At 39.1% G+C, this 27,618-nt stretch overlaps 2 protein-coding genes and 1 long non-coding RNA gene across 9 annotated transcripts in view; 2 read left to right on the top strand and 1 right to left on the bottom strand.

Annotated features, from left to right (window-relative positions):
• FOCAD (focadhesin) overlaps window positions 1–2,241 on the top strand; it is a 304,380-nt gene extending 302,139 nt beyond the window's left edge. For all 4 annotated transcript variants that reach the window (XM_047699424.1, XM_047699423.1, XM_047699425.1 and 1 more), the window contains one exon: window positions 1,848–2,241. In XM_047699424.1, the coding sequence (XP_047555380.1) occupies window positions 1,848–1,921 (74 nt within the window). In that variant the 3' untranslated portion in view covers window positions 1,922–2,241. The remainder of the gene's footprint in view (window positions 1–1,847) is intronic.
• A 1,210-nt stretch (window positions 2,242–3,451) lies between these two features.
• LOC125083258 (uncharacterized) lies at window positions 3,452–8,413 on the top strand. Its single transcript, XR_007122223.1, has 3 exons — window positions 3,452–3,661; window positions 6,818–6,865; window positions 7,477–8,413. It is a non-coding gene; the product is annotated as an uncharacterized LOC125083258 (long non-coding RNA).
• Window positions 8,414–9,510: 1,097 nt separating this feature from the next.
• HACD4 (3-hydroxyacyl-CoA dehydratase 4) overlaps window positions 9,511–27,618 on the bottom strand; it is a 96,460-nt gene continuing 78,352 nt past the window's right edge. For 3 of the 4 annotated variants that reach the window (XM_047700692.1, XM_047700691.1, XM_047700690.1), the window contains exons 5-7: window positions 24,096–24,202; window positions 11,668–11,793; window positions 9,514–10,821 (exon numbers count right to left, since the gene is read on the bottom strand). In XM_047700692.1, the coding sequence (XP_047556648.1) occupies window positions 10,739–10,821; window positions 11,668–11,793; window positions 24,096–24,202 (316 nt within the window). In that variant the 3' untranslated portion in view covers window positions 9,514–10,738. Of the gene's footprint in view, window positions 10,822–11,667; window positions 11,794–24,095; window positions 24,203–27,618 lie in introns of all 4 variants that reach the window. The other variant, XM_047700694.1, reaches the window with a different exon arrangement.

Here is a 27,618-nt window from a genome sequence, read left to right on the forward strand (position 1 = left end):
AGCTGCCATTATGTGGCATTTTGAAGCAGAAAGTGGGTTTAAAAAGAGTTCCATGCCTTTAAATTTAACTTTTATTTAAATAGTTTTTAAATGTTTTATTATGATGGCAAACTATCACTTTAATTTAAATTTAGAAAATTCAGGAAAGAGCAGAGAGGAATCCAGAGTCCCATTGCACAGTGGCAATTTTGATAATTTTTTCCTAAGAAGTTTTTGCCCCTCCGCGTGTGAGTGTTGTTCTAACATATTTATAAATCATTAAGCACCTGAAAAAATAGACATAGATACTTTAAGCACTGCCTTTTTTATTTAAAAGTTATTTTTAAAGCCTTTTAACTATTCCTATATTGGCTTCTTTAATAGTATTTGTAACAGCTGCATGGTATTTTGCCAAGGGAATTGGACATTTCTCATGCTTTCAGGCATTTGAATAGTCTTTGTGCTTTTTATACTTCTCTATTGATCTGTTGAACTATGACTATAGGAACCACAAACATAGAATACCTACCTCTGAAAATTACGTACATTATTTTCCTCAAATCTGAGAAGTCTGTTGGGCGTTGGTTCTGTGGCCTGAGACAGCATGTACTGTCATCTGTGTCTTAGGGCTCAGAAGTCTGGTCCAACCAGTGGCTGTTGGTGAGATGAACCCCGGTATACTGTAAGATAGTGCACTGGAAAGTCTTAGCTTGGGAGAGTGATTCTCCTGGCCTACACGTGTGGTAATTTATCTGGCCAACCTGGAGTCTTAGGATGACTATATTTTACTCTAAGTATGGTATGATATTTTGGTTGCAAACAAGTAAGAATTCCCTAACCAGTTGGTTGTGATCCTTCTCCCTACCCCCACATATTGAAGGGCATATGTAAGAAGTGGATTGTGATCAAGTACAGAACTTCACGGGGCAAAAGGGCAGTGGTCTGACCTACCTTTACTTGATCCGTCCCTAGAGACTTGCTAGGATTTTCTTTTTTTCTTTGCCTCAGGAAGATTGAACTCATTCTTAATGGCCATACAGCTATAATACCATCGGTTGCTCCAAACATACAGTGTTTTAGGTCACGAAGATAGCAAACAACTTGATTCTGATTTGGAGAATAGTTATTTGGGTCAAGGAAGTACACGTTCACTTGATTAGATAGTCAAAGGCTTATTAGAGTCACACACAAGAATTGTGTTACTGGCTTCTCTACATTTCCTCCCTATTTTAAATGACATCTCAATATATTTATATTAATATCCTAAAATAAGATCTATAATGAGTGACCTAGTGGAATTACACGGAGCTGGCCTACCTTAAATTGATCCCTGAGGGACCCGTGATGAATAAGAAAAGGTGTGGACTTGAAAGCATGTAGTTGAATACAGATTAGCACAGTCATGCCCGCTCCACTGAGCCGCAAGGACCTAACTTCGTTGCAGGATCAGTTTTTTATTTTTGTTTTTTACCTCTTAACCAACTCCTAATGGAAAAATCACATTCGTGTAGAAAAAATACACAGATTAAGTAGCTTTTTTTTACAAAGGGAACACACCTATGTAATCATCACCCAGATAAAGAAAAGAACCAGCATCCCAGAAGTCAGTTTTTGTTAAACTCTGCAGAATTTCCTGTTAACTGGTTGCAGAATAATTTAACAACAAAGAAACCCTTTCCCCCAGATTTTATTAATCGTGTTCTACTATTCAAATTCTGCCTAAGGCTTGATGGGAGTTCTCAGTCTTGAAGATGAGCCAAGTAAGAAAAAGCCAAGTTCTGTTCTGACACATTTTCCATCTAAATGACCTTTTCAAGTGCAGTTTCACCAAATGCAACAGTTCACTTTACTTTTTTTTGTCCCCTTAGCCACCCTGCTGTCCTTGAGAGTTCTCCCAGAGTTTAAGAAGAAAGCTGTGTGGACCAGAGCCTATGGTTGGTGAAGTTTCGTGGGTAGCCAGCAGCCTCCTCAGCTGAGTGAGGAAAACCATAGAAATGGAAGAAGGTTTTCAGAATTCATGCCTGGGATCGCCAAGTCATGATGCAGAGGGTCAAGGGGCATGAAAAGGTGGACACAAAACTGACCCTTCGACAGGTACATGCCAAGAGAAGGGGGCATTGCTTCAATGCCCAGGCCCATTGGGAACGAAACTAGAACTTGAATTTTCTTTTATTTGGCTGGAGTTCAACCTGAAGATTTTCTTTGTGAAAACTTGACTACATTATCTACTCCCCCTAAATTCTAGTAAAATAATCTTGTGAATTTCGTGCATGTTTCTTCTTTGTCTTAAGGCATGGGGAAGGTTTTGCTAGCAAAGCGAAACTATAGTGGTGACAGTGGCATCACGATTGATTTCCCGTGAAGTTTCTAGAGGACATTCTCTGACTCAGTATTTTCTTATGTTTATAGATAAAGCAGTCTTGGAACTGCTGTCCACATTTAAACAATAAGTATGCTGTGTGTTGAACATTAGCCAAATCCGATTCATTAGTGGTGGCTGTAATTTGCTTATGCTTGGGCCTCTTGAACGCAATTGAAAGTTCCCCAATTCAAAATAGCTCCAACCAAGGAAGAGAATATTGGGTCATAAGCCAAAAAGTTCAAGAGTAGATCTGAACAGGTCAGTCAGCTGCATCCAGTGGGTGGTGCCATTAGGGGCATAGACAGGAGCACTCCTCGTAGTTGGTAGGATGGCGACCAGCCACCTCAAAGGGAAGGAACGGCATCTTTGCTTGTGGGTGTGGCAGAAGCAACCTGGAGAGGACTCTGGTTCTGCGTGGGTCATGTGAGAGTCCCTGCACAACTATGTGGGCCTTGGGAGTTGGGCTAATCTAATTGACCGGTCCTCAGTCCTACCTGAACTGGCTTTCCTCCAGGAGGAAGATGGTGGAAAGCTGGGCGGATACCTCCTTGAAAGAACAATGTGTTTTATTGTTAAGCACACATCTCTGTCTCAAGCAGGGCGACTGCTGGCCTAATGACAAGTAAATGAAATCTGTGACAGTGTCCCCTGGGATAGCAGCTCACCCAAAGGTGTGAGCATCAGCCCGCATTCGACCTGTTTGCTGCTCGTTTTTCCTTTGCGCAGGCATTCATCAGGGCGGGCTTTAAAAACCGGGCACAGGAGAGCACTGCCAGGGCTCTGTGTATATACAGGGTCTCTGGGAAGAAAGGTTGTGCCACTGGAATAATATTCCTTTGTGTCTTCCAGGCCATAGCGGTACCTGGTCCTTAAAAGCCCTGTAGAACCTTCAGTATTATTCCCATGTGACACATACATCCATGTTGTCACTAAGTGAACCCGCCGATGACTTAGGTTAAAAATAGCTCTCCTCGATTTATTTTCCAAATATATGGATTTATGATTCCAGGTTTCAGATATTTGTGGTTCACTGTGTAATCCACACTCCGTTTTTTCTTTTGCTGAACTTCAGTTCGACGCCGAGATGCTCACGGAAAAGGGAAGGGAGGGCGAGCTCTCAGGGAGTCACCTGCAGGGCCAACATTTCATTTTTATTACCTCCTCAGAGGCCGGGCTAGAGGGAAATGAATTTGAGGGAAGCAGCCGAACATGTTCTGGGAGCAGCCAGCTTCTCTTTCCTTCCCACTGCATGCGCTTTGTTTTACTTCCCACCAAACGGTGATTGAAATTCATCTCACATTTATCGTTAGGTGCCAGACGGTAAGTTCACCAGAACTTTCACTTGTATTATCTTATTTCACTCCTACAACAAGACTGCGAAGACGCATTTCTATTTTAAAGTGGAGAAAATACATCTAATAAGAGGCAGAGCTACCTAGAATGCCAAAACCTTAAAGCCCCAGGTCCAGTGCCCTTTCTGCTGTATCCGGGCATTTAGTGCCCATTTTCAGATGAAAACTCCTATTAAGGAGAAAGCCTCACGCATGCGTCACAGAGATTGCTATCATCAGACAAAAGAGAGAACCCTGAAGCACAGGGAATAGTGTCAATAATATCGAAATAATGGTGGTGACAGATGGTGACTACACTTAGCCGTGGTGCCCGTTGCGTAACATATAGGATTGTCAAACGCCTGTATTGACCCCTGAAAGTAATAGAATGTTGTATGTCAACTAGAAAACCCCAAATCAGAAAAGGACACTGCCTCATGTTAATAAGCTGCTGGAACTGGGAAGTTGAGGAGTTGTAGTGTTAAGGAACAGGTCTTTGCCAGTTGAAGGACTTAAATCCCTGGGCCGGCTTGCAGACATGTGTGGCGAAGAAGAGCAGCGAAGGGGAAGTGGGCACTGAGGAGCCTGTCTGCGCTTCCGCCCTGGGTCGGCAGGCAGAGCTTGCTAGTGCTGGAGGAAGGGATGAAGGATCAGGCCCAGCTTCTAAACCCAGCCTGCCCTTTTCTCCTCAGCCTGGTTTCTTCCCATTCAAACTTTGTCCCTGCTCCTGCCCTTGACAAGAAAACAGAAGAGTACAAAATCTATCTGTATCCCTTCTTCCCTAGCTACACAACACCCCCCTCCTGTTTTTGTTTTCGGGGGTCTTGAGCTTAAGATTTGTAGGATTTTCCTCTTCATGGTCATCTCTGAAGAGTCAAAAATATAAGGTGCTAGGGGTGCCTGGTGGCTCAGTTGGTTAAGTGACTGACTGGATTTTGACTCAGGTCATGATCTCAGGATCGTGAGATCAAGCCCCAAGCAGGGCTCCACGCAGGGCTTTCAGCTATTTGAGATTTTTTTTTTTCCCTCTCCCTCTGTCCCTCTCCTGATCGCTCAAACTCTCTCTCTTAAAAAAAAAAATGTAAATTTCAAAACCTAAAGGTTCTAAAATCTAAACACACTAATATATTAGGTCACTGGAATAATAACACTCTTTCTCTTGGTTCCCTGTATGACTTCAGGTCAGAATTGTTATTTTCTCAGAAATCTCTGCCTTTTTAGACCAGATGTTCCAAACTATGTATGTAAACACTTCCTTTTCACAAGTCATCTTCCGTTGGATTTTGAAATCACAAGTTGCCAAGACAAAGAGCATGCTGGGATATACTAACAAATGAACATGTGGGGGTTAAAGCCTTATTATGTGTCTCAGAACACTCTGACTCTTGATTTGCAAAGTGTGCATTTGCAGCAGATGTTGGGATGGGATCCGTGCAAGGGCCTAAAATTATCTTTATGTTTTGTCATGTAATGACTCCATGGTAAGTAACTACATGCTAATGACCTTTTTTGAAGGTAACGGTCAGAAGTTCACTCGAAATGATTTTAACCAAAGATAGCGAAATTGTAATTATAAAAGGATTAAGACTTTGTTAGGGACGCAACTACTATCTCAAAATAACTTAGTCACTTTGAAAATAAGCAGTTTTAAACTTTTGGTAAACATTTTCATAAATTGCTGTTTTCGAAGGGAGATCAGATCTTGGGCTTGGGAGGATGGGGGCCTTCACTAAAGCCAGAGCGAGGCCTCTGGGTGAGTCTGAGTGAGATGCCCCAACACGCCTATTCCCAGCTGCAGGCATTTCGGATGAAACCAGGGGACCGGATGTGGCCAGAATTCCCATCCTCCATCCTACCATCGCAGAAAAACACCTCATGCTGTCATCTTTATGTATAAATGTGTATCATCGTCACTCCGGTCCTAGATGATGTAATATGCTTTTATATTTCCTGGAAGGAAATGCTTTATACTGATGCTAAACTCTCGAGCCTCATTTTTAAAAAAATGTATGCTATATATAGTAATTATGAAGTTGTGAGTGTGCGTGGAATGTGTTAATCTTCATAAACAGTATGGAATTCTTTAAAATTGCCACTTAGCTCGTCTGGTTCTTGTCAAACATAAGGAACTTGTGAAATAATTTCTAGCTAAATTATTGGACGTTAAACCAAGTAAAAATGACAGGGATGACTCCCTGATTTTGGTTTTGTTTCTTGGATACAAGGAATAACTTAACTCACAAGGATAAAAGAGAAAGGATACAGGATACAGAAGGTATCCTGTATCTCACAATGATACAGAAATATGGTTTATAAATTCTAAAATGTAATAGAAATGTTATCACCTTCGTATGTTTCGCTGAAAATAGTTCTAACGCTTGGCGATCTGTATGTTAGGACTTGGGAAGATAATGGAAATTTAACCAGTTCTTAAAACATTCTAAAAGCAAGTAGCACATTAGGAAAGGATACTTAGAGAAGCTAAAAAAACAAAACAAAAAAGTCCTTTTGTGTCTTGTAAATATGAACTGCCCTTTGAGAGTTATCAAATACAATGGAGATATTACCTAGTCAATCTGATATTTTTAACAAAAATGTTTTATTTATTTGACAGAGATTGCAAGTAGGCAGAGAGGCAGGCAGAGAGAGAGGAGGGGAAGCTGGCTCCCCGCTGAGCAGAGAGCCCCAGATGGGGCTCGATGCCAGGACCCTGGGATCATGACCTGAGCCGAAGGCAGAGGCCCAACCAACTGAGCCACCCAGGCACCCCTATCTGATAGATTTCTTAAAACAGGACTTTTTCTGGAGGTACTGGTAGTAATCTCTAAAGTCAGAGCTGCACAATTATGAGTGTGCACCATGTGCCCGGAGTGAACAAGGCATGATATTCCTGCCCTCACAGAATTTATATTCAGAAAATATAAATTAGTAAACCATCAGATAATTTTAATGCATCCAGGAAACAGGTTACAAATTTCCTGCTTCTGTGTAGCTCTTTATCATTTAGAGAGGTTTAGTTTACCACACTGCATTTATTCTTTACAACAGCGTGGGGGCAGTGAAGGAAAGGAACCCTGGGCTCATTCACTTAGTAAACATTGGAGCTGGATTTCCTATCAAACCCACTGCTCTTACTTCCATCCAGGCCACGTTCTCGCTCACAGGACCCTGTGGCTCAGCAGAGTACCACAAAGTAAGTACGCAGCGGACGCCTACGTTTATTTGGTGAATTAAGGCATGTTCTCACTAGTTGATTTGCAATATGGAATTGACGGTTACCTTTACTTGAGGTTTTAAACTCTAGCTACCCTTAGCAAAGATAAATCCCTCTTTAACATCTTTAAAAACCAAACATAAATGCCGTCATCTCCCTGAAAACAGAGAAAGCTACGTTGTATGGGGGCTTTTATATAAATTAGGAGATTTCTAGATTTCTGTCCAAAGCTGAGATACTTAAACTGTAGTGTGTAGGAGGGGCATTTAAGCAGCCTGACAACATGTAGGTTCCTGGGTCCCAGTGGAGCCCAAGAGTCTGGGTCCTAGGTGGCATCCTGTCCTAGGACTGTTGCTCTCTGGAATATACTTGGCAAGAGCGCCATATCGAAAGGTAACATAGCAATTAGACCTGGAAGTAGAAAGTAAAAGTTAACAAGGGGGCAAAAATGTTTACAAAGGAAAAATAAGCCAATGAGAGGAAGATGTGGGGGAAAGGGGAAATCATTTGTAGCATATTTTCATTTTAAATCATTGATACTTTAGCACAATAAAATGTAACTGTTTTCTTTGTACATCAATAAATGTAAGATTCTCTGTGGAAATATTTCATATACTGATGTTACAGCTACATTATCTCTTTAAAGAAACACAAAGTCTTAGAGGTGACAACTTGCTCAAGGTAAGCAGAATAAGGTATCCTAAAACAAAATGGTTTTTCTTGGGGGCGGGGCGGGGGGCTTCAGTGCGATGTGGTACATTTTTTGGTAACAAGTATGTTTGCAGGAAGCCGAGTTAAGTTTTGTAATTTTGTGCTTTCAGTGCGTCAGGCGTCCCACAAGGTGTTTCTTGAACAAAGGTAGACACTTAGGCAGCAACTAAGAATCAACTCATTCTAACGTTAACCTGTTTATTGAACAAAAACATAAGACCAGGATAACTGTGTGATTCTTGAAGAGCATACTAGAGGGAAAGAAAACACATTAATATTGAATGGATACTTTTGGCAGAAGTGTTACTGCTTTCATTCAACTATTTTGGTAACATAAAAACCCAGGGACTTTGATGATATTACAGTGTCTGTGTGTTGTATTTTTTAGGCAGACTTTTGCTGAGTAAGGAAATTCTTCGAAGTAGTTCTCATTCAGAGCAGTTTTACCCCCCACTACCCTACCCTTTTAAGTCCCAGAGGCACTGCTGATGTTGATTACTACACCTTAGCTTGGGTTACTAGGAACTTGAGGCAATGGAACTTGGCATTGAAAGGTCCCAAGAAAGTTGGGAGGGAGGTTTGTTTTACAGAGAGGGAGAGAGAAAAGGGCTTGGGGAAGGAGTAAGAATCTTAAGTAGCTCCACACCCAATCTCACGACCCTGAGCTGAAATCAAGTCAGACACTTAACTGACCAAGCCATCGAGGAGCCCTAAGAAAGATCTTTTTAAAAGTTACATGTTATGCTTCTAAAATATCTAACAGTTTGCTATTTCATCTATATTTATTATATTTGAGAAACCAAGCCTTTGACAACACTGAACAAAATGAAATAGAGATTTGATGGACATACAGTTTAAGAAATCAGCCAAAAAAGGCGCCTGGGTGGCTCAGTGGGTTGAGCCGCTGCCTTCGGCTCAGGTCATGATCCCGGGTCCTGGGTTCGAACCCCGCGTCGGGCTTTCTGCTCAGCAGGAAGCCTGCTTCCTCCTCTCTCTCTCTGCCTGCCTCTCTGCCTACTTGTGATTTCTCTCTGTCAAATAAATAAATTTAAAAAAAAATCTTAAAAAAAAAATCAGCCAAAAAAATCAACTTTGCAATCTGGGTAATATCCAGTTAACTAGGTAGATGTTTACTTGTCTAAGTTTCTTAACCTGGGGAACATGAACTTGAGTGGAAGAGAAATGACATCCTTAAGTCCACTAACCTCTAATGAAATTTTTCTTTCAATTATGAATACAGGTAACCACCCGTAATAATAAGTTGTGACTGTGTTTTACCAAAGGAATCACAGAGCTTTGTTACAATTGTTGCGGAGACCTGATTTTCAATCCATAATTATAAACTGTGCTTTTTAGTCTAGTTTGAGAACTAGGCAGGCTCTTATGGTAATGTGGTTTAAAAATTAAATAACAAGATTTTAATTTCTTATAATAGTCCAGTGCGATATAGTTTCTCTAATTCTTACTCTGCAACTTTAGTGATGCACGTAATGCTTTCAGCAATCTACGTAGCCATATTGACTGAGAGGAAGCTTGACTGAGTCACCTACAGTTTGCAAATGGATTTTGTTCTCTTTGTACACCAAAACTTTCAGTATTTTTTAATTTTGAAAAGTAAGCTTTTTTAAAAAGCTTTTTTGTTGTTGTTGTTAAAGATTTTATTTATTTGACAGAGATCACAAGTAGGCAGAGAGAGGAGGAAGCAGACTCCCTGCTGAGCGGAGAGCCCGATGCGGATCCTGGCATCATGACCTGAGCCAAAGGCAGAGGCTTTAACCCACTGAGCCACCCAGGCGCTTCTACATTTTGTTTATTTAAAGATTTATTTGAAAGGGGGATGGGTAGAGGAAGAGGGACTAGTAGACTTCCTACTAAGCAGGGAGCCCAATACGGGGCTCGATCCCAGGACCCTGAGATCAGGACCTGAACCAAAGACGCTTAACCAACTGAGCTACCCAGGCACCCCTATTTATTTTTTTTAGAGGGGGGAGAGAGAGAGAAGCGGACTCCCTGCCGCGCATGGAGCCCAATGTGCAGCCTGAACGCACATCTTTGAAACCACAACCTAAGCCAAAATCAAGAATCGGATGCTTAACTGACTGAACCACCCAGGTATCTCAAGATGTAGCTTTTTAGAAGGATAATTTTAAGTATTTTAAAATCCCAAATAGGATACTAAATTTTCAAAGGTATCAGTTATCTTTACCTAGTTACCAATTTTTCTGTAACTATATTTTACTACCTAGTTTTTATGTCATAAAATATTTAGTAACCTTTTTATATAGTTACTGGATAATAAGATTCTAGACTCCTTTCAAGAAAAGTGAATGTATACTGATGATACAGAAGTGATATTAGTCAGTTTTCAAAACTCTGTGACTTATGTGACAGTGATTAGCAACAATAATTCAATAGTAATCTGAAACATCACTAGTTAACTGCCTTATCTCCTTTAAAATAATTTACTCTAGATTTTTACCTTTTGCGTCCCTGTAAGGTAAGTAACATGGCCTGATTTCAACCCCTGCCCCAGAAAAGGAATATGGATCAAATAAATATTTGTATATTTACCAAAGATCCATTCTGTTTTCATCAGTCTCCTCTTTTTAAGGCATCAAACTCCAAATATTAATGAATACTTTCTCAGGGCTTGGAAAATGTAGAATTTTCTCAGCGTGTCTAATGTGTAAGATGGGGGTGAGCCCTGGTGAGGGTGACATCTGTCTATAAAATGTTATTCTAGACAACTGCCACATATTTCACATTGTTGCCCTCCCGTGGAGTTGCTATTTGCAAACTCCAAAGTGAAAAGAAAACGATGTAAACAGATAAAATCCCGGCTAACAACTTTGGTTTCTCAATTTCATTAAATCCGTTCCAGTGAATCTATTTCTCATTTGCCTTACAGGAAAAGAATCAATGTAAAGTTACTTGTATAAAATCCACAGCTTTGGTAAAGTAGGTTGCGTGGAACATGCAAGGATAAGAGTGCTGCGATCGGCCTCAAGCTCGAGGAGAAGGCGGTCGTCGCGGAGCCGTGTCCAGTAGCAGGTATTTTTCCAGCAGGCTGCTTCCTGTGTTGTTCGTTGCAGCTGAGTCCACAAGCCTGTCCTTCCTTCTCTCACATCGGAATGCGGTGCTTCACATTTTCTTTTTCTTAAAGGGAAAGACTCCGAGGATGTCTCTTCTTTCTGAGTAAAGATGACTGTAGGTATAATACATGCCTAACACAGGGAAGGAAGTGGCAAGAGTAAGTAAGGTTGATTAACCATTTCTCTGGAAAGATATATAGTCAGAGTGCTGCTTGAAGTCTAAGGACAAGACACTTGCATGGGAGACTCAAAGAAGGACCATGTAAACAAGAGGCCAGGAAAGGGAAGTAAAGCGAACTCCTCTACGCTCCTGTTTTGTTTAAGGCAAGGAATTAATGTTTCCCTTTCTGGAGGGTAGCGCTCTCTACCAGCACTGAAGTTTCACATCTGTCTTGTTGCTGATGCGTTGTTCCTATCTGTCTGACGATGACTCTAGACCAACTACCTTGGGGATTTGTGAAGGTCAGAGCTGCAGAAAGTGAGATGTAATCACAGAAATCCTTTGCCAATTAAATTTTCTTGACTCTTAAGTTTTTGTTCCACACATTTTTCTTGGGTTTTTAGCACCTACTCCCACGTGCCTGCTGGGAAATGCTAGCACAAAAAACCAAACAAACAGGAAACAAATAGATATAAATGGGAAAACCAGAAATGGCCCAGCCTGCTTAATTTGACATCTATGCTTTCTCTGTAGATCCCTGTATCCAGAGTCAAATTTCTAAAATTCCTACACAATACAGGTACTTTACCTGCTTGTAAACCTATTCTTTATACAGCAAAACAGTGACATACTTGATCTTGTGATACCCTGCGAAAAGCATTATAACTTCTAGGTGCTTTACTAACGAGGTCTAATTCACCGTGCTGGGTGTCCTCCTCTGTTTCTCCCATGTTCACAGACCTTTCTGTTAAAGTAGATAGCAGCACAAACCAGAAAGCACAGGAAGAATGCAGAAACAAAACAGAAAAGCCACTTACCTATAAAGAGCATCATGAGATATATTTTCAGCACGTATGGGAAATAGATTGATAAATCAAAGGGCAGCTTTGTGGAGTAAGTGCCAAATGATTCAAAATACGGCAGCGACTGATAGATGGCAAATGCTGTTGAAAGAACAGAGAAGGAATTGTGAAAGTTTCCCCTCATACTGCTACAGGGGTGTGTATATATAAATGTCTACAGAGCTCAAGGATATTTTGAATTTTATAATAATGGTTTTGACAGATGCTGAATCCTTTAGCTAAAGCTAGAGCTGAGTCAACTGGCAAGGCTGTTATGGCAGTGTGACTTGAACTTATATCCATTTTATACTTGGTTATACCTACAGAGAAATAATTTGTTTCTTAGAATGGTATCCCCCCACTACATATCCCCTTCTCACAAACAAATGAATTTGAAAAATGCTGCACAGAGTTACTTCTTAGAGTTTCAAAACACATTAGTACAGTAGAGATTCTGAAAAGTTCTGCAGTAAAGAAACTGGTTTTCCTCTACAGTTTCTCAGTGTAACTGGCCTTGGAAGAGCTCCTTCTCCCTCCTTACCCACTAGGAAAATTTAAAGAATGCTGAGGAACTCTGGGAGAAATGTTAGCCAAAACATTTTGAGGGGGGAGGCTGGTGTCAAAGAAAAAGATACGGAGGTTCAGAGAGTCAGGGGAAGATGGAGGAGGATCCTGAGCTCACCTCATCCCATGGACGCCCCAAGATAACAGATAGACATGTACATCTATACAACTCTGAAAACAACCTAAAGACAGACCACACCTTCCACAGCTAGCTGCAGAGAGAATGTCACATGGAAAAGGGTAGGAGGTGTGGAGTTGTGGTTGGTGTCCTGGTCAGACTAACCACAAAAGGGAGGGACACCACAAAAGGGAGGGATACTCCAAGCCTGAAGAAGCCAGGGGATCACACCCCACACCAGAGACGCCTGGCATTAGGGATCTGCACTGGGAACAGAAGTCCCTATAACATTTGGCTTTGAAAACCAGTAGGGCTTATCTTTGGGAGCCTTAGAAATCAGCAGGATACAAAGTTAGTAGAAGGAGGGAAATAGAGACTAAGAAAAACAAGAAAAGACCAGTAAAACCAAGAGCTGGTTCTTTGAAAAGATAAAATTAATGAAACTCTAGTCATGCTCATCAAGAAAAAAGGAGAGGACCAAAATAAAATCAAACAAAGCAGCAGAAATAATAACTGCTCTATATAAATACAAAAGATTATAAGACTTATGAAAATTGATATGCCAACAAATTGGGCAACTTAAAAATATCTGAATAGACTAATACTTAGTAACGAAGTTGAACTGATAATTGAAAAAATCCCAACAAAAGTCCAGGACCAGATGGATTTATAGGTGAATTCTAACAAACATTTAAGTTTATACCTATTCATGGCAATTTATTCCAATAAATGGAAGAGGAAGGGAAGCTTCCAAATATATTCTATAAGGCCAGTGTTACCCTGATATCAAAACCAGGCAAAGACACTACTACCCCCTCCCCCTAAAATACAGGCTATCATCCATAATGATCATAGATGCAAAAATCTTCAACAAATTAGCAAACACTTATTCAATAATCTTTCCCATAATTAAGTGGGATTTATTATGGGGATGCAAGTATTTGCAAATCAGTGTGATACACCATGATCAACAAAACAAAGGATAAAATCCATGATTAATAAATGAAGAAAAAGCATTTGACAAAATTCAGTATCTACTCATGATAAAAACTCAACCAAGTGGTTTAGAGGAACCATTCCTCAACATAATAAAGGGTATATATAAAAAGCCTAAGCTAACACCATACTCAATGCTAAAAAACTGAGAGCTTTTCTTCTAAGATCAGGAAAAGCCAAGATGCCCACTCCTCCCACTTTATTTAACATAGTTTCTAGAAGTTCTAGCTCCAGCAATCAGATAAGAAAGTAAGAGGCATCCAGATTGGCAAGGAAGAAGTTAAACTTACTGCACATGACATGACACTATATATAAAAAATCCTAAAGATGTCACAAAAAAAAAAAACAGTACAAATGCAGTAAAATTGCAGGATACAAAACTAACATCCAGAAATCAGCTGCATTCCTATACACTAATAACAAAGCAGTGGAGAAATTAAGAAAACAACAATCCCAGTAACAATTGCACCAAAAAGAATAAAATACTTAGGAATAAACTTAACCTAGATGGTGAAAGACCTATACTCTGAAAATTCTAAGACACTGATGAAAGAAACTGAAGATGACACAAATGGAATGATACGCCATGCCCATGAATTGGAAGAACATCACTAAAATGTCCATATTACCCAAGGCAAACTATAGATTCAGCACAGTCCCTATCAAAATACCAGCATTTTCCATAAAATTAGAACAGATAATCCTAAAGTTGGTACAGAATCACAAAAGACCTGGGGGTGCCTGGGTGGCTCAGCTGGTTAAGCATCTGGCTTCAGCTCAGGTCATGATCCCAGGGTCCTGCAGTTGAGCCCCACATTGGGCTTCCTGCTCAGCGAGGAGTCTGCTTCTCCCTCTCCCTCTGCCGCTTCCCCTGCTTGTCCTCTCTGACAAATAAATAAATAAAAATCTTAAAAGAAAAAAAAAGTTAAAAAAAATCACCAAAGACCTCAAATAGCCAAAGCAATCTTGAGAAAGAACACAGCTAGATATAGCACAATTGCATATTCCAAGATATATGACTAAGCATAATCAAAAATAGTAAACTACTGACACAAAAACAGACATATGAAGGGGCACTTGGGTGGCATAGTCGGTTAAGCATGTGACTCTTGGTTTTGGCTCAAGTCATGATCTCTGTTCATGAGATTAAGCTCCTCTCTGGGTTCTGCACTCAGTGCAGAGTCTGCTTAAGACACTCTCTTCCTCTGTCCCTCCCACTGCTCTAAAATAAATAAATCTTAAAAAAAAAAAAAGACATATAGGGGTCATCTGGGTGTCTCAGTTGGTTAAGCACACAAATCTTGATCTCCACTTGGGTCTTGATCTCAGGGATGTGAGTTCAAGCCCCACCCTGGGCTCCACAATGGGCATGGAGCCTACTTTAAAAAAAAAATAAAAGACATATAGATTAATGGAATGGGATAGAGAGCCAAGAAATAAACCCATACCTATATATCTTGTCATAACAAAGAAGGTAAGAATATACAATGGGGGAAAGATAGTCTCTTCAATAAATGATGCTAGGAAAACTGAATAGCCACATTCAAAAGAAAAACTAGACTCCTTATGTCATACACAAAAATAAGCTCAATGGATTAAAGACCTAAACCTGAAACCCAAAATTCCTCAAAGAAAACAGGCAGTACACTCTTTAATATTTCCCTTAACAACATAAATATGGGAAAGGGAAAGGGAAACGGAAGCAATATTAAATTATTGGGACTACACCAAAATAAAATTTTGCACAATGAAGGAAACCAACACAACAAAAAGGCAATCTACTGAGTGGGAGACGATACTTGCAAATTAATTTTCTTATAAAGTATTAATATTCAAAATATATAAAGAACTTACACAATACCAAAACCACAATTTAATTGGAAAATGTACAGGAGACATGAGCATACATTTCTCTGAAGAAGGCATAAGATGTTCAACACCACTAATCATCTCAGAAATGCAAATCAAAATCACAATGAGATACCACCTCCCACTTGTCAAACAAGTGTTGGCAAGGATATGGAGAAAAGGAAACCCTCTTGCTTCCACTGTTGGTAGGAATGTAAATGGGTGCAGTCACTGTGGAAAACAGTAAGGAGGTTTAAAAAAAAAATATATATATATATATATATATATCTCCCATATGATCCAGTAATTCCAAAACAGTATTTACCCAAAGAAAACAAAACCATTAATTCAAGAAGATACATGATTTACAACAGCCAAGATATGGAAGCAACCCAAGTGTCCATCAATAGTTGAATGGATCAGGATGTGGTGTGTACACACACACACACACACACATAAATATATATAATGGAATATTACTTAGGCATAAAAAAGGAGATGTTATCATTTGCAAGAACATGGTGGGACCTAGAGGATATTATGCTAAGTGAAATAAGATACAGAAAGACAAATGCCATATGGTTTCATTTATATATGGAATCTAAAAAACAAAAGAACAAAAAGGAGAAACAGACCCATAAATACAGAGAAGTAATGGTTGCTACAGAGGAGGGGGTAGGGGGCTCGGGCAAAAGGGGTGAAGAGGAGTGGAAGATAAAAGCTTCCAATTATGGAATCAGTGAGTCACAAGGCTAAAAGGTACAAGATAGGGAATCTAGTCAATAGCATTATAACACTGTTGTATGGTAAGAGATGGTAGCTGCATTTGTGGTGAGCATACTGTAACAGAGTTGTTGAAGTGCTATGTTGTACACCTGAAACTAATGTAACATTGTGTGTCACCTATAGTTCAAAAAAAAAAAATCAGTGGGGCTTAAATCCAGGAATGTTAAGAATCAGTAGGCTTAATGCCAGGAGAGCCAGAGGGCAATAGGAAACTGAGTCGCCTCACTTAAGAACCCAACATAATAAATAACTTGGCGGAGACACTGTGCAGAAGCAGCAGTTTGCAAAGTGCCTGGGGTATATGTCAAGAAAATTTATTGACTAGTCTTGGGTTATGTGCTGGAAAGGCAAGGATCTTTAAGAGATTTCTCTGGGAACAAAAGTGCTGACAGGTGCTACTTCTCTTCCCCTCTCCCAGCCTAGATGGCTAGTCACTTAGGGGAGCCAGTGCTAACACTATCTTGCTAGCACCATGTGACTGACCTGACCCATCCAACCTGCCCCCTTCAGCAGGCAACCCTCAAAGGGGCTCGTGCCTCCCACACCCTGCAGAAAGCCCTGGCAGGGACAAAGCTACTCCAAAATGACTCCTTCCCTGGGGAGGGAAGAAATAAGCCCCACAAATCAGTGCACCCACAGTTTCAGCAGCCCAGGCTCTTAGCTGGCTGTGTGGGGAATAAGCCCTCTGCTTTGGTGGAACAGAAGATGTGGCAGTGAGGCTAACTGCAGACACCTAGGCTGATTGCTGGTCTTCCCACCAACTAGTCACAGAGGCCTCAAACAGCCCTCTCAACAGTGTAAGGACCAAACCCTGCCCAGTGTGCCTACAGCAGGCAAAGTGGGTCATGGCAGTTGGCTGAACTGGAAGCAACTGTGGTTCAGCCACAACAGTGGGGCATGTTTAGCCCACACAGTGCACATTCCCAAAGTGCCTGATTTTGAAGACCAAGAGGAAGTTGTGTTACAGGGCTCCACAGGGCGCCTTCAACATAAGGCCACTACTTTCAAGACCAGGAGACATAGCTAACTCACCTACTATACAAAAACAAACACAGAGTTAGACAAAATGAGGAGACAGAGGAATATGGCCCAAATGAAAGAACAGAATCACAGTAGAAGAGCTAAATGAAACAATCAATGTGCCTGATAAAGAGTTCCAAGTAATGGTCATAAAGATACTCACTGAATGTGAAAAAAGAGTGGATGATCTCAGTCAGAACTTCAACAAAGGGAAAATACAGAGTTGAAGAAGTCAAAAAATGAAATAAATACACTGGAAGGAATCAAGAGCAGATCAGAGGATTCAGAAGAACAGATCAACAATCTGGAAGACAGGGTAATGGAAAGTAATCAAGGTGAACAGCAAAAACAAAAAAAATTAAGAAAAGAGTTCAGTAAAGGGGACTCAACAACATTGTGATGAGTAACAACATTCACATTAGAGGGATCCAAGAGGAGAAAGAGAGAGAAGGGAGTAGATAACTTATTTGAAGAAATAACTGAAAACTTCCCTACTCTGGGAAAGAAAAGATCTATCCATCACATTTCAGGAAGCACAAAGAGCTCCTAACAAGATAAATCTAAGGAGGTCCATAGCAAGACACATAATAAATAAAATGGCAAGAGTCAGTGATATAGAGGGAGTTTTCAAAGCAGCAAAAGAAAAAAACCATTAACCACAGGGAAATCCCCTGTGGCTATCAGCTGATTTTTTCAGCAGAAACTTTGCAGGCCAGAAGGGAGTGCCAGAACTAGACCAGAGGGCCCTAACAGATATATACAGAACATTCCATTTAAAAAAAACAAACAAACCAAAAAAACCCCAATATGCATTCTTTTAAAATGCACACAGAACATGCTCCAGGATACATCAAATGTTAGGCCATAACACAAGTCTCGAAAATTTTTTTAAAAAGACTGAAGTCCTATCAAGCATTTTTTCAACCATGACAATATGAAACTAGAAATCAATTATAAGAAAAACTCTGGAAAGGATACAAATACATGAAGGCTAAACAACATGCTATTAAACAATGAATGCATCAACAAAGAAATCAAAGAAAATTTAAAAAAATACACGGAGACAAATGAAAATGGAAACATTGCAGTGAGAATCTTTGGGATGTGGCAAAAGCAGTCCTAAAAAGGAAATTTATAGCAATACAGGCCTATCTCAACAAACAATATGACTCTCAAATAATCTAAACTTATACCTCAAGGAGCTGGAAAAAGAACAAAGCCCAAAGCTAGCAGAAAGTAGAAGGAAGGAAATAATAAAGACTATAGTAGAATTAATTGAAAAACTAAAAAAATAAAAACAAAAAAAACCCCAGATGTATGAAACCAAGAACTGGTCCTTTGAAATAACCAAAATTGATAATTCTTTAGCCAGACTCATCAGAAAAAAGAGAACTAAAATAAAATTAAAAATGAAGAACTGAGAGCAGAGAAATACAAAGGATTATAAGAGAATATGATGAAAAATTATATGCTGACAAATTGGACAACCTAGAAGAAACAGATAATCCTAATATACATCTCCCAAAAGTGATTCAGGGATGCCTGGGTGGCTAAGTCATTAAGCATCTGCCTTTGGCTCTGGTGATCCTGGGGTCCTGGGATCAAGCCCCACATCAGGCTCCCCGCTCAGCAGATAGCCTCCCTCTCCCACTCCTCCTGCGTGTGTTCCCTCTCTGTGTCTCTCTCTGTCATAAAATCTTTAAAAAAAAAAAAAAAAGGGATTCAGGAAGAAATAGAAAATTTGAACAGACCAGTCACTAGTAAAGAAATTGAATCTGTAATCTAAAACTCCCACCAAACAACAGTCTAGGACCATAAGAGCCTCACAGGTGAATTCTACCAAACATTTAAAGAATTATCCAAAAAACAGAATAGGAAGGGAAACTTCCAAATTCATTCTATAAGGCCATCATTTCCCTGACTTCAAAACCAAAGACACTGTTAAACTAAAACAAAACCAAACCCTACACCCCAGTATGATAAACATAGTGCAAAAACGCTCAACAAAATATTAGCAAACTGTACACAACAATACATTAAAAAAGATCATTCACCACAAACAAGTGAGATTAATTCCAGTGATGCAAGGGTCATTAAATATTTGCAAATGAGTCAATGCGATATATCACACTGACAAAAGGAAACATAAAACCTATAGGACCATTTCAATAGATGTAGAAAAAGCATTTGATAAAATACAGCATCCATTCATGGTTAAAACTCTACTAATAAAATGGGTTCAGAGGGAACATATCTCAACATAATAAAGGCCATATACGAAAAACCCACAGCTAACATACTTAGTGCTTAAGAAACACGGGTTTTTCTCTAAGATCAGGAACAAGACAAGGATGCCCACTCTCACCACTTTAACTCGACAGAGTACTGGAAGTCCTAGCTGCAGCAATCACACAAGAAAGAGCAGTTTCCAGGGTGCCTGGGTGGCTCAGTGGGTTAAGCCTCTGCCTTGGGCTCAGGTCATGATCTCAGGGTCCTGGGATCGAGTCCCACATCAGGCTCTCTGCTAGGCGGGGAGCCTGTTTCCTCCCCCCTCTCTCTACCTGCCTCTCTGCCTACTTGTGATCTCTGTCAAATGAATAAATAAAATCTTTAAAAAAAAAAACAAAAAACAAAAAAGAGCAGTTTCCAAATTGGCAAGGAAGAAGTTAAGCTAACACTATTTGCAGATGACATGCTACACCACATAGAGAAAACCCTATAGACTCCACCAAAAAACTATTAGAACTGATAAGTAAGTTCAGTAAATTTGCAGGATACAAAATTAACAGAATTGTGTTATGTTTCTTCTATATGCTACTAACCATTTATACATGCACCAAAAAGAATAAAATACCTAGGAAAAAACTTAACTAAGGAGATGAAAAACCTATACTCTGAAAACTATAAGACTTTAAAGAAAGAAACTGAAGATGACACAAATAGGAAGATATACCATGCTCACAAATGGGAAGACTATCATTAAAATGTCCATACTACCCAAAGCAAAGTAGATTCAATGCAATCCCTACAAAAATGCCAATAGCACTTTTCATAGAACAAGAATAAGTAATCCTAAAATTTGTTTAGAACCACAAAAGACCTTGAATAGATAAATCTTGAGAAAGAAGAACATAGCCAGAGGTATCACAATTCCAGTTTCAAGATACGTGACAAAGCCATAGTAATCCAAGGATGGTAAAATGGATACACAGATTGATGGAACAGGAGATGGGGAACCCAGAAATAAACCCGGGCCCATACAGTCAGTTTATCACAAAGGCAAGAATTTAGAGTGGGGAAAAGATAGCCTTTTCAATAAATGGTGCAAAAAACAAAAAACAAAAAAAAAACACAAAAAAACCTGGGACAGCTGCTTGCAAAAGAATGAAATTGGGCCCCTTTCTTACAACCCACACAAAATTAAACACAAAATGGATTAGAGACCTAAATGTGAACCCCAAAACCATAAAACTCCTGCAAGAAAACATAAGCAGTCATCTGGACATCACCCTTAGCAACATATTATAGATGTCTCCTCAGACAAGGGAAATGAAAGCAAACTTATTTGGGAGTACATCAAAATAAAAAGCTTTTGCACAGTAAAGGGAACTATCAACAAAATGAAAGGCAACCTACAGAATGGGAGATGATATTTGAAATCAAAATATCTGACAAAGGGTTAAAATCCAAAATATATGGAGAACTTACACAACTCAATACCAGACAGTTGGTTAACTCTCTTATTAAAAAATGGTCAGAGGTCCTACACAGCCATTTTTCTAAAGACATACAGGTGGCAAACAGACACATGAAAAGATGCTCAACCTCACTCATAATCAGGGAAATGCAAATCAAAATCATAATGAGATATAACCTCACACCTGTCAGAATAGCTGGTATCCAAAAACAAAAAACAAACAAAAAAAACCAACCCCAAAAAACACATGCTGGTAAGGATGGGAAGCAAAAGAAACCCCATACACTGGGGTGGGCAGGTAAACAGTATGGAAGTTCATCCAAAAAAATTAAAAATAGAACTACCATACCAGTGAACTCACACTTACTAGGAAAGTTCACATTCAAATACTAATTAGGAATGGGTTGAGCAGTCTTACAGAGACCCTCAGGTTGAATAGACACGAGTGCACTGTATGTGTGAATGCTTCAAATATACCTAAGATTTTGTCTTAGATTTCTTCTTCTGAGAAATTACTACTTAATAAGATGGGTAATTACAGTGTTAGCTTAAAAAAATAAAAGCAGTATCATATCCTCCAGTAATTCCACGACTGGTTATTTATCCAAGGAAAACAAAAACACTAATTGGAAAAGATAAATGCACCCCTATGTTTACTGCAGCATGATTTACAATAACCAAGATAAGGAAGCAACCCCAGTGTCATCAATAGATGAATGAATGGGTAAAGTAGATGTGTTTATGTGTTAAAGATACACACACAGTGGAATGTACTTAGGCATTAAAAAAAAAAAAAATGAGATTTGCCACTTACAAGAACATGGATGGACCTAGAGGGTATTATGCCAAGTGGAATAAGTCAGATAGAGAAGACAAATGCCATACGATTTCATTTATATATGGAATATAAAAAATAAAAGACTCCGCATAGGGAGTCAGTAATACTCTGAGAATGTTGTACAGTGACAGATGGTGGCTACACTTACTGTGGCAAGCAATGAGTAATGTATGGAATTGCTGAATCAAAATATGTTGTACACCTGAAACTAATATAACACTGGATGTTAATTATACTTCAATGAAAATAAAGAGGAGGTTCTATGAAGTTATATCTCACATACAGATTTTTATGATATTTTATGAAATGATACTGTACTATGGTTATGTAAGATGCTGTTAGCATAAGCTGGGTAAAGGGCACACGTGAACAATACACTGTTTTTGTAACTTCTTGTAAGTCTAAAATCATTTGTAAATAAAAAAAAAAAAATTAGAGACAGAAGAAACGTTGGGCAACCAAGGCTGCTAGGGCTAGCCTGAGCAGGATGAGTGGCTCGGCCACAGGGTCCGCAACTGACCTGCCGTCTAAGACTTCCAGATGCTGCGCCTAAGTTTCTAGCAGTTAATCGGTATAAACTGATGATCTCGCTGTCTACACACCTTGCTTTTGTCCTTGATGTTATTGGATGGGAAACTATAGTTATTTAAAAATATTAGAGTCATCAAAACTCAGCCAGGTTTTCTTAACCACGTCTTTTTATACTTTAGGGCATTTAAAATATAAAGAAACATGTGAAGGTTAAACTGCAGTGACCCATTTTCTGCCACCCAGAATTATTAACATTTTGTCACATATGCTTCCAGACTCCTTTTCTGCATATACACTTCACTTTTTAATTACAAGAATAAGTTAATGAATCTAATTTCAAAAAAAAAAAAACAAAACGGGTTTTATGGCAAACATACTGGAACATGGCTTTCCCAGAAAGGTGAAGGCTTAACATTATCAAATAATGAGAATGTACAAGTTTTCTATAGTTATTCATCCTTTATTTTTAGGAAAAGATTACTCCTGTCTCTACCTTAGTCCTTTATAATATATTCTTTATGGTATTTTTCATACAATATAATAAAGCAATTTACTTAATAAATGTTTCAATGAGTGAAGAATTTCATTCTCAAAGAAATGAGCAATCCAGTTTTTTTAGTTTTCAGGAGTATTCTCTAAATTCTTTTGGCTTAGTCTGTTCTAAAAATTAGTAATTCTTTTGAAAGCAAAACAAATTTTAAAGTTCTACCTAATATGATTTACTATAAATTTTTCTCTGGTCATCGGTACAAAACTATGTGCACTTTATGATTATCGCCAATGTCACTATTTTATTTTAAATTTCTTTTTCTATGTTTTCCCTTAGTTACTATATAATATGCTTTCTTAATTTCTTTATGCCTTCTGTTTTCAAAAATTTTAATGTTTCAGAAAGTTCCTTACCAGTCTGCCAAATCCATTACGGAAGGAAGCATATATTCCCCTAATATCCTCAAGCTTTTTGCAAACTGATGAATTTTATTTAAGTTTTAGGTTTACATTTAGGCTAAGTAACTAGCTGAGTTCATACTGTGTTCAATAATTTATTCAGTGTTTATTGAGCATATATATTGGGTGCATGAGAAAAAGGGAAGCAAGGAAACAACAACAAACCCATATCCCCAAGTTGCTTAGAGGCTAGACAGGAAACAGATTATTCAAAGAATCACACAAACGTCTAATCACACCTGAGACAGATCTTATGAAAGAGAGATTCATGGTGCTGTACTGCGGGCAGAGGGCGGGGAACAGACTTAGTTGAGAAAGTTGAGGAATGCTTTCCTGAGAAATCCATGACTGATCTAAACGTAGAGTTAACTGTTCCTGGCAGACAGTGTGATGCATGGTAGATAGTTAAGTAGGAAAGATAATCCAGCCAGGGGGAACTGAATTTCTATGCACTAAAAATAATCATTGGGCGCCTGAGTGGCTCAGTTGGTTAAGCATGCAACTCCTGATCTCAACCCAGGTCTTGATCTCAGGGTCATGAATTCAAGCCTCACCCTGGGTGTGGAGCATACTTTAAAAAAAAAAAAAAATCAGCCCCACCTCGGACTCTCTACGCGGCTGGGAGCCTGCTTCCCCCTCTCTCTCTCTGCCTGCCTCTCTGCCTGCTTGTGATCTCTGTCTGTCAAATAAATAAAATCTTTAAAAAAAAAGAAATCACTGAGTCACTAAATGTTAAACCCCTTTTGGATGAGTAAACTGAGAGAGGTTAAATGATTTGCCCAAAACTCATACAGTGAGTTAATGAAGCTAAGGGCCTGTACTCAGATGACTTCATTCCTCATCTAATATTTTGTCTACTGTGCAAAGCTGCTTCCCCCTCTAACTTTGTTTCTTAATGTTTTGCTTTTTTGCATCAAGGGAAGTGTGCCAGGAATGATCCATTGAGTCAGCTGTCCGCTAGCAGTAGCAAAAATAGTAATTTAATCATCAAAAAGTTAAGTGAACCATTATAAGCAGATTGTTTTTGTCAGAAGCAATAATGCAAAGTCACTCTTACCTTCAGCAAGAACACACAGAGGATAAATGGGCATCCACAGTGTCTGACTGAGCCAGGTCAAGACGGCATAGGATATCCCTATGACTGACAACATGCTGTAAGTGTACCTAAAACAAGACAAGGAGGTCAGAAACATCATTTCCCACTGATATCTGGGAGAAGAAGAGAAGAAAATACCTTACACTGTAATTAAACACAGAGATACAAGTGGAAAGTTTAAATTCCAAACCTTATTTTCTACCATTTAAGCAGGAGGTTCAAAAAAAAAAAAAATAAGGGGAAGACAACTGTGTCAGTCTGACTTGTCTCAGGGGTTGGATTATGGATAATTATGGAGGTAAACAAAGAAAAATGGAACCCTTACCCCTCAGCAAATTACCTTTCCCTGATGAGTAAATTTAGGTTCACTCAGAAGCTAAGCCCATTTTATCCAGTATGCAGCTGGGCTTTTAAAAACAGAGTTGTAAATATTTAGGTAATGAATTTTTAAAACACAAGTGTGACTTCCAAGTCCTTATTGGTCATCCTTCTGCTTGTGCAGTTGGGCTATGCTGTGTGATCAGTTAAAGAGCCAGCTTAGAAGCTTGTTTGGAGCGCAGTAGGTGGTTTTAAAGCTGCCTTAGTGATGTAATGGAGGAAGTAGTCTGCATCTTCTTGTTTCTCTGAATAGGCAGTGGTTCTCAAGCTTAAGCAGACATCAGAATCACCCAGAGGTCTTGCTAAAGCACAAACTGCTAGGCCATATGCCCAGAGGGTCTCATTCCGTGGGTCTCAGGTAGAGCCCGAGAATTTCTATTATAAACAAGTTCCAGGTGATGCAGATGCCATACAGGGCTCGGGTCTGTACTTTGAGAACTATTGGAATAGGCAGTACGTCATATGGCAAAACAAAATCCAAAACCTTGAAAACATGGAGAAAACTAAACCTTTCTCCCATTCTAGGACCTCGATTCCATTCCTCAGAGACAATGACCAATGCCAGTTTCTTATATATCCTCTCAAATACTCTTGCAATTGCTTATCTGTGTATATAAAAACCATATACCAACAGTGCAAGCCTTCACTAAACACGGCATGTTATCAAACTTGATCTGTACCAATCTCGAAAATGGCATCTATTTTTTTTATAAGATTTTATTTTATTTATTTGACAGACAGAGATCACAAGGAGGCAGAGAGGCAGGCGGGGGGCCGGGGAGAAGCAGGCTCCCTGTTGAGCAGAGAACCCGATGCGGGGCTCGATCCCAGGACCCTGAGATCACGACCTGAGCCGAAGGCAGAGGCTTGACCCCCTGAGCCACCCAGGTGCCCCAGGCATCTATTTTTTATTACAAGAGTAGACAAGCATCTTACATGTTTAAAACCACTTTTGATGAAGTCCAGTGTATCTTCTTTCTTCTGTTGCTTTGTTTTTGGTTTCTGAGAATCTTCTGCCAAATCCAAAATCACAAAGGTTTACCTCTATGCGTTCTTGGAGTTTTATAGGTTTAGCTCTTACATTTGGGTTTTTTGATCCATTTTAATTCTTTTGTGTATGGTGTGAGGTAAGGATCCACGCAGATGGACATGTCATTGTCCCAGCACCATTTGTTGAAAAGACTATTCTCCCACTCCCATTTAATGGTCTTGGTCCCTTGTCAAAAATCAATCAACTATAAATGTGAGAATTTATCCCCGGACTATCAATTCTATTCTGTACTGTATCCTTATACCAGTATCACATTCTTGATTATTATTGCTTTGTAGTGAGTTCTGAAATTGAGAAGTGTGAATCTTCCAACTATGTTCTTCTTCAAGACTGCTTGGGCTAATAAGTTCCTTGAATTTCCATATGAGTTTTAAAATCAGCTTTGCAATTTCTGCAAAGCAGCCAGCTGGGATTCTGATAAGGATGGCACTGAATATGTAGATCAGTTTGGAGAGTGTTGCAGTCTTATTAAGTTTTCAACCCATAAACATGGGTTATCTCTTAATTTAGGTATTTTAAAATTTCTCCCAATAGTATTTTAAAGTTTTCAATGCATAAGTTCTGCACATCTCTTGTTAAATTTATTCCTAAGTACTTTATTTTTTGGATGCTATTAGAAATGAAATTTTTCCTTAATTTTATTTTAAAATGGGTCATTGCAAGTGTATAAAACACAATATACAAAAATAATTTTGCATATTGGTTTTGTATTCAACAACCTTTCTTACCGGTTTACTAGTTCTAGTACTTTTAGTGGATTCCTTATGATTCTATACAAAATCATATAACCTGCCAACAGACCTTACTCCTTCCTGCCTTTCACATCATTTTCTTGCCTAACTGCCATGACGAGTATTTCCAGTACAATGTTGAATAGACACGGCAAGAGTTGCACACTCTCCCTGGTTTCACTCATCTTAGGAAGAAAGCACTAGTCTTTCAACATTAACTATCATCTGGATGTGGGTTTTTTTTAGAGATGCCCTTTTCTAATCCTTGCATTTATTTATTTAAGATTTTATTTATTTGAGAGAGAGAGTACACACAATTAGAGGGGGTAGCAGAGGCAAAGGGAGCAGCAGACTCTCCACTGAGCAGAGAGCCCATGTGGGACTCAATCCCAGGACCCTGAGATCATGACCTGAGCTGAAGGCAGATGCTTAACCCACTGAGCCATCCAGGTGTCCTTCTAGTCCTTGCCTTAAAAAAAAAGGAATTTTAGGGTAAGTTGGGAAGATAATTCCACCCCAACATCACAGAGGGAAAAAAACTGAGTTTCGAAAAGGCTACATGCTTAGAAATTTTACTTCCAAGTTATGAGAAAAGAAAGCCTATGTATATACAAAAGCTTGTATATGACTGACTATTCATAGCGATATTCCTCATAACCAGAAAGTATGTCCATCAACTGAAGAATGGATAAATAAAAGTGGTATATTGCTATAATGGAATGTTATCCATAAAAGGAATAAAATACTGATAAAAAGGAATGAAATACTGATACATGTTATAACATAGATAAACCTTGAAAACATTAAGCTAAGTGAAGGAAATCAGTCACAAAAGGCCATATACAGTATGGTTCCATTTATACGAAATGTCCACAATAGGTGAATTCATAGAGACAGTATATTAGTAGTTGCGAGGGGCTGAGAGGAGAAAATGGGGATTTTACTGCTAAGGGGTTTAGGGTTTCTTTATAGAAACCCTAAATGTCCTCAAATTAGTGATGATAGTTACACATCTTTAAATACACTAAAACCCATAAATTTTCTATTTTACATGTGAATGTTGGGTGCCTGGGTGACTCAGTCCGTTAAGTGTCTGACTCTTGATTTCAGGTCCGGTCATGATCTTAGGCTCCTGAGATCGAGCCTTGTATCTGGCTGTACCTGAGTGTGGAGTGCGCCTGCTTAAGATTCTCTCCCTCTCCCTCCGCCTGTGCCCCTCCCTACCCCCACACTTGCTCTAATTAATTAACTAATTAAGAAATAAATAAAAGGTGAATGTTAAAGTACATGAATTATCTCAATTCTTTTGTTTTTGAAGGTTCAG

Source organism: Lutra lutra, chromosome 13 (genome assembly GCF_902655055.1).
Source record: "Lutra lutra chromosome 13, mLutLut1.2, whole genome shotgun sequence".
In the NCBI taxonomy this organism is placed as follows: Eukaryota; Metazoa; Chordata; class Mammalia; order Carnivora; family Mustelidae; genus Lutra; species Lutra lutra.